Source organism: Cimex lectularius, unplaced genomic scaffold, assembly GCF_000648675.2.
Source record: "Cimex lectularius strain Harlan isolate CLEC.00 unplaced genomic scaffold, Clec_2.1 scaffold54, whole genome shotgun sequence".
Lineage (NCBI taxonomy): Eukaryota > Metazoa > Arthropoda > Insecta > Hemiptera > Cimicidae > Cimex > Cimex lectularius.
Genome location: NW_019392704.1, coordinates 1,774,900 through 1,782,976, shown reverse-complemented (window position 1 = coordinate 1,782,976; position 8,077 = coordinate 1,774,900). Strand labels below are relative to the sequence as shown.

The following is an 8,077-nucleotide window of genomic DNA, read 5'->3' as shown; positions in this document are numbered from 1 at the left end:
CGGAATCCGGTATTGATTGATGTTCCGCAGTCAGGGAAATGGGCCGTGAGGACTCTCTCCGCACACGTCATTTAGTGCATTGCCATTTTTTTTATCTTCTCGGTTGCGTTCTCCCACTAAAGGAAACCTTCCAGGGGAGAAGAAATGTCTACCCGTTATTCATTCCGGTACCAGCTCGACTTTGGTCAAAACGATCCACTGCGCAAAATCGATAAGTATTATCGACAATATACGTTTACCATAAAATAAAAAATAAAAATATTTTTTTACATGAAATTAATGTAGAAAATACACACGGGAGGAACGGATACTTGAGAGTTCTATTCCACTCAAACATTCAGTGCACATCATGTATACATATACATGATAAGTGTACATAAAAAAAAGTTCAGGCCGCGGGTGTTGAACAGAAATGTAAACGTTGTCATCAAATTGTTGTAAAAGCCTCGAAGTAATTGAAATAATTGCCTACCAATTAACCTAAGTTGGACCTATAGCGGCTAATTTAATTATTACTGCGTATTTCAAGAAATCAACAAGTTGATTTAAAAATTTTTTAACTTATATTAAAGTCAACGAAGAATCATAGAAGTTCAAATCGTGATTTTATATCCTCAGATGCCTATCTAGATTTTGACTTTTAATTTTTGCTCGTTTAATTAAAACACATATACTTTTATATATACAGTGCAGGGATAAAGCATCACAAAAACCACGGGAACGATTGATCATAAAAACGTTTATAATCAACCATTAGTTTAATCACTAGTGTGACCGGGAAACCAAAGAACAAAAGTATTTTTTCCTAATTAGGATGATATAGTTCGTAGAGTTTTTATCTTAGTTGAAATTTTGGCGGTTGTTATTATTTTACATAAATAACCTGAGATATGTTAAGCAGAACGGAAGATTGCGTCTTTTATTTGGTGTAAGTAAAGCAAATTAATCGTCATTATTAAAAACAAAACGGTCCTAATGATAAACAACGGGTAGATCGGGATATAAAGCTTATTTTTTTACCAAGTACCATTTTTTTAAATGTATAATTAAAATTATTTAATATTAAAAAATCTATAATTTTCATTCTGACTTCTTTGATGATGACCGACCCGAAAACCGTAGTGAAGAACAAAAATTTAAAAACAATGTATAACATGATGTAGAAAACGAGGAAGGGTGTTCGAGTAATTTTTCGAATGATTTTGCATTAGTGACTGGATTCTTGGAAGTTGGAACGCATTTGGTCGAACCCCACAATTCAATCACTTATGTTCAACTTTGTTGGAGTAATGATAAGTAGATGATTCAGTTCGTTTTGTGGTTAAAATATTGGACTATACTAAAATTTAATTGGTGGACTATAGAATTTTATAGAAGTTGATGATACACCCAGAAAAAAATATATATATCATATATAATTTTTTTCCGGGTGTATCATCAACTTCTATAGTCCACCCATTTAATGCGGAAACGATTAACATTAGCAAAACATGGTCTTATACAAACCACCCCAAGTTAAGTTTGTCTTCAAATTTTGCAAATGCATTATAGTAAATTTCTGAAGAATACCGCTTAAAGAACCTTTGTAAACCAAGAAACTACCTCAACAGTTCTACAATTTCTAACGAAATTGTGCAACTTGACAAGTGATTCACAGTTATAACTCGTACTCCTTTGTAGTTTACAATACAATTACAATAGCAAAAAAGGATTTATTAAAATGAAGAGAATTAATCAAATATGCACTTAATCATTGAAAATTTGAAGCAACTTTATACTGTATTGTAAATTTTAAACAAATATTATAATTTGAAAACTTAACTAATTTCTGTTTTAACACCATGTTGTAAACATTATTTTTCGTGCATGTATACAGGGTGAATTAACTTGTAAAGTCCACCCATTTAATTTGCAAACAATTAACTTATTAACTAAAGCAAAAAATGGTCTTAGGTACGTGGTGATAGGATAGGAATCACGTGGTAACATTTAAAACAACGTGTGGTGTTTAGGGACCGAATTAATGATTATTTGGAGATAAATCAGCGCTCTGGTGTGAGGTAGGTTTAGAAAAACATTTTCTTTATCGTGCCAACGTTTCGATCTTTATTGAGATCATCTTCAGGGTCTGGAATTTATAAAATTGTTAAAATTATAAAATACATATAAGGTGTGAAAAAATGGATTTCTATCATCGTACAAATAATAATTATTTAGCAAAACGTTCTCATCTAGCTGAGAAATGACACTGACTTTGTTATTTTAAATGGGAGTCCCATATTTTTATTGTGCAATTCTATTCTAGTGCTCATTTTTGCCACCTTTACTGAAAGGAAAATTTGGATAGGCTCGACCATTTCTGAGTTATGCCCGACGGAAAACGCGTGAGGGGGTATGGTTTTTGTAACATCAAGCTGGCCCACCCCGTTTATTTCGAAAACGATTAGCATTAGTAAGTTAATTTACCATAGTAATCGTCTCAGAGTTGTTTTTACGCTTAGCTTATATTAAGTTTTGAAAAGTCCAACAAGCTCCGCTTCGCACCCAGGGGAAGGTGGCGAAGCATCTCATATGGGATACCGTCACACCCGGGGCTTGAATTCCGGGCGCGCCCCGACGCGGACTCGAACTCTCCCATCGTCAGAGACATATTGTACGCTTCTCTGGTGCCGCCGCCGAAATCAATCTCAGTGCGTTCCGTCTCGGTTTTCCTTTGTCGGAAGGTATCGGAAGTGGACACCGAGGCGAAATGCCGCGCCAGTTCTTCGGCAACCTCCGAGGCTTCCGTCACACTCCCGCGATCGGTGGTCAATATCGGTACCGACGGAGGTTTGGATAGGCCAGAGAGTGCTCTGACCTTGTCCCATACTTCTTTGGCGGAGGTCTGGCAAGTCATTTCAGAGACATATCTCGCCAGGCTATCCTTTTTGGCTTAGGACAAGGTACGCCTCTCTCTAGCCCTTTTTACTTTAAAATTTGCAAGGTTCTCCTCCGTAGGAATGCTCGCTTCTTCTCCGCGTGTTCACGGCCTCAGGCATCGCTCCACCAAGGAACCGGTGGCCTACAAGTAGACCCACCGCTCCTGGGGATGGATCTGCCCGCAGCGCGGTTGATCTCCCGCTCAAAGAGGAGGAGATCAGTGTCGACATCCCCTGTTAATTGAGGTGCCGACACCGCCGAAGAGAAAAACTCCTAATTCGCAAGCTTCAGGCTCCACTTCGTAGGAGGGTGATATACTCCTCTCGAGACGGAACTCCTCAACAATATCGGAAAGGGGGTCCCCCAATGGAGCCCATTCCACCCGGGTGGTCAGGGATGGTGAGGCTAACGACAGGTCGATCCCGCTAAATCGGCCTGTACTAAAATCAATATGAGTAGCAGCGCCGGTGTTTAGGAGGCCCAGGTCGGACTCGCCTATTAGATCCCCCATCTCTCTGCCGCTAGCGTCTGTTCGCAACGACCCCCACGATGTGTTGTGCGAATTAAAATCACCCAACACCAGAACTGGCGGGGGGAGCTGCTCGACGAGGGCAGTGACCCCACTGCTGTGCCACGATCCATCTGGAGGAAGATAGAGTGAGGTTCATCGGCGCCGCTATCCTCTCTGTGATCGCCTGAATTTCAGTATTTATCCTCACCTCATGTACCGGTACGTTTTCTCTCATTAAGATGGCCACTCCTCCATGAGCCCTACCGCCCGGATCCGGCTGCACCTCTCTAGAGAAGGTATTGTACCCCCTCAGTTCGAGGCTCGCCCCCCCGGGCGGATTCGGGTCTCCTGCAGGAGTATCGCCATCGGTACATGTTCCCTGACCATTAACTGCAGCATTTCTCTTTTGTTATTTATACCCGTGCAGTTCCATTGCAGAATGGACTTCATTAGTCGCTCCCTTTTTATCTTTCTCATGTTCGGTCTGGGTCGACCCTTCTGCCACCCCTTTTTCCTCCTTGTCGGAGCATCAGTGGCTGCTGAAGAAGTATCTGACCAAGACGTCGCTTCTATGTCCGTCACCCAATCAAGGCGGGACGGACCTGTTGAGATTGAAGCTACCGCAACCCACCCTTTCTTTTGCCCCCGCCATCAACGGGAGGGCTTTGGCGACTTCTCCTCTCTGAGGATCAGCAGGCAGGTTTTCTCCAGGACTCTCGGCCCAGGAGCGGGACGAGCTGCCGCTTGGGCGTATGTCCCTGAAGTGCCCCTACTTTCGACCACTGCCCTGGCCTCACGAAAGCTCATTTTATCTATTGTTTTTAGTTTCTGTATCTCTCGTTCTTTCGAGAAGACAGGGCAGCTGCGGATCGAGCTGTATAGCATCCCCCGCAGTTCACGCAAGTGGGAGGGTCTGAGCATATAGATTCCTTTGGGTGTGCTTCCCTCCCACACTCTCACACTTCCTGCAGGGATTTACATCGCAGGGAGATATGACCAAATTTCTGGCAACGATAGCACCTTTGCGGAGGTGGGATATAAGGGCGGACTTTCAATTTGTAGAACGCCGCTCTTATTTCGTCTGGGCATCGCGGGGCGTCGAAGGTGAGGATTAGACTCGCCGAAGGGACAATTTGTCCGTTCCGGCGAATGTTCATCCTCCTTACCTCCAACACACCCTTGTCCCCTAGGCCTTCTTTGATGTCATCGACGCTGCTATTCATGAGGTCACGGCATACTACTACCCCTCTGGAGGTGTTGTGTGTGTGATGAGGGGTAACCTCGACCTCATGGCCAGCAAGCGCCTTTAATGACATCAGTTTTGCCTCGATCTCTTTCCCAGTCACTCCTGTGCATATTTTCCCATCTATACTTTTTGTAATAGAGTTTGTTTTTCCTATCTTCTTTATTTCCCTGTGTAAAAGGAAAGGGCATGTGGATTTACAATCTCCCTCTTTCCTTGCTACATTATAGTACCTCGTCTCGTAGGCCTCAGCGAGAAGAGTAATTCCCATGATCCCGAGACACGGCGACGAGGCACCACTTTGCGATTTCTTTTTCTTTTCTTTCTTTTCCTTCTTCTCTACTATTACTTCTTTTCTCTTTTTTTGTGCCGGTGACAAAGGAGACACAGGTACATTCTTGTTTCACTCTTTGGCGAGTTGGTGGGAATTCTTTTCTTTTCCCAGCAACAGGAACGAAGCCTTCATTCTCCAACGTATGAGAAGGAGTGGATGGTTGAGGAGAGGGGGTTGAAGGGTTTGCAGGGGATAGAGGGACGTGGGTCTGGGAAGTAGAGGAAAGCAAATCCTTCGGCGGGATTGAGAAAGGAGTTGGGAGAGGTGGTGGTGTTGGGATAGGAGGGGGTGTTGTCGGGCTGGTCGGGCCCGGGTTAGGCGGAGTAGCCACTTTTACTCCTAGATTATTTTCTTTCTTTTTCATTTTCATCATCTATTGTGTTTTGTCTGTAAGGATGTATTGTGACATGTGTGTACAGTTCTCAGCCTTTGGGGTCGGTCCCCCGGCCCGCTCGAGCGATACCCCACGCGCCCCACAAACTGTGTGGCCTCGAGAGGGCCCGCCGCGATGCCCAGCACGGTAACCATCCTGTCGCCAGCTGGCAATACTAGGCATCACGCCATTATACACGAGGTGATAGGACAGCCTCCCCGGTGGCTATTCCGGGGTTCGGGTCCCTGTACTACCTCGCGGCCCGGGAGTGCCGTAACCCAGTTTTCCTTTTGTACCCTCACAGCTGCAGGACTCATGGACACTCAAGCAGACCGGGAGACTGCTACCTCCAGATGAGGACTGTGTGTTGTTGGTGTGGTGTGATGTGCACGGTGATTTGCGTTTGTTATCTTCGGGTTCCGAGGCCCTTGGCCGCGTGCATCGGCCTGTGTGTTGGTGGTGGCATGCTGACGGAAGACTGAACACCGTCCAAGTCTCCCGCCCTCACTCCACCAAGTGTTAGGTGTGGCGGAGTTATGTCCAAACCGGGTCGCCAATTCCCAGGACGTGAGACTTTGAGTTCATCTCAAGAACCTTCCTAGGGACGGTAGCCCTAAGGTGTATATAACGTAAATGTACTTCTGTTAGTGTAGGTGTATGGTGTGTTATGTATGTGTATCGTAATCAATGAAGTTCTACTGAGATGCGATTATTGCTAGTTGAAGCTTTTAGTAGTTAAGAACGACTATGCTACCATCAGCCTTTAATACTTGGCTTTTTAGTGTCGCCCTATTCATAATACTATGTTTAAGTCGACCGGCAATTAGAGGGCTTAATAAATCTCTAGGACTTAACTTAAGGCTTCTCCATTTACACGTTGTTTACATTTTAATTAGACCTGACTGTGCACTTTATTACACGAACCTGTTTATGATAGGGTATAAACAGGAAGTCCTATTAAACGTATTATTTCTTTTACTAAGATTCAAAATTCTTCAAAGATATATTTATAAGTCAAGATTATACTTATACTGTTGGTGTAAACTCATAAAGCCTTTACGATAATCCGTTCCAAGCGGGTTTATTATATCATTGTCCTTGCAACCAACAATTTTATTGAATCACGAATTATGTTTTATCGTGCTTATATTTTGGAGAAGTTATAATTATGAAAACGCGAATAATTTATATTATAATAAAATTAGCAATTGATTATTAATATGAATATTCATAGGCACGTCATTTGTGTATTTTGCAATGTAAAATCTTATCATCATTATATCAGTCATTTTTAAAGGTTATGTAAATTGAACCGTTATACAATTAAAAACATGATTTTTAATAATGGTAAAAGTTTCCTTGGGTTAACTATATTTGAAAAAAAGGACAAAAGTAAACGACTATCTTCCGAGGAAGCGGGCAAACTTAATATAAACACTCTGGATTAAGAAATGGTTTTAAAGAAGAAAAAAAAATTTAGTTGCTAATGCCAAGCTTTCGACCTATTTTAAGGTGATTATCAGGGCAAAACAACTTTAAATGGCTGCAGAATGACATATTTTTTTTTACAGGCGATCTCAAATATCCTTGAAGGGGGACCGATTCAGTCCCAATATTGCCAAGGCCTTTATCAGTATTGAACAGTTTTGAGTACTGTTATAATCCTTGGCAATGTTGGCAAGATCGAGTAGTCGAATAAAAATTAAATATGTCAATCTGCAGACTCTGACGATGATCTAGATCGAAAACTTTGCATTAGAATAACTAAATTCACTTTCTTTTTCTTCAAGACCATACCTTGATCCAGACTGTTCGTAAGTGAAAAAGGGGTCGATACTGAAAACAATACTTAATATGCTTTAATAAAGCCTATCAACTGTTTGCCGGAAGGTATTAAATTCCCAACTTTGAGGAATCGGTTTTTACAACCGCCGTCAATTATGTCCTGAGCAAAGCTCAAAGAGGTATTGACGTTTCTGAGCCAATATACGAGATTTTAGACCCCTTTTTAGCTGGGTCATCCGCTCTCTCGTTTCTTAGACGTCCTTCATGACGGATTTATGTAATGCTCGTCTTTGTAGCTATTTGATGAATTTTCTTCTGCTCCCCTAGCTTAATTTCACAACCTTTTTTTATGGGTTTATAAGAATAATCAAAGGAAAATTGTGTGAGTTTTTTTAACTTATCAAAGAAATTACTGTTTCGATTTTCTAACTTTTACTTGTGTAGAAGGCCAATAATGTTCACTAATTCACATTGTAGTCACGCTCATTCCAAAATATTAATCCGATAGTGCGACTTTTTTCCTCTTGTCGGGCCCTGTTAATTATAATCTACTTTTCTTCCACTGCGACATTTTTTTTCTTAAAAAAATAATATCGATGTTTATCGTATGTAAGCAAATGAAGGATCCATTCGATTGACGTTAGAAAAGTATTGTACAAAGCCAGAAGGCTGCAGTACTTTGGGAACAAAACTCTCGACTTCCAAAGTAATTTTAAATTCTTCATCATCATCACCACCATCATCATATAAGAAAATAATTTTCCAGCGGTTAGATAGAACTGATTACATTATAAAAGCATCGTTTATCATAACTTACTTTCCACGTGTAAAAATTACTTACATTTCATGCCCTCTATCATCGTATTGTACACACAGTACGTGTACTATTGTACATTTAAGGGGGGTGTGTGC

At 41.6% G+C, this 8,077-nt stretch overlaps 1 protein-coding gene across 1 annotated transcript; it reads right to left on the bottom strand.

The window, feature by feature from the left end:
* Positions 1-4,921: 4,921 nt before the first annotated feature.
* On the bottom strand, positions 4,922-5,380 carry LOC112126682 (WAS/WASL-interacting protein family member 3-like). Its single transcript, XM_024226244.1, has one exon. The coding sequence runs from the start codon at positions 5,378-5,380 to the stop codon at positions 4,922-4,924; it is 459 nt and encodes a 152-aa protein (XP_024082012.1).
* Between the last annotated feature and the right edge of the window lie 2,697 nt (positions 5,381-8,077).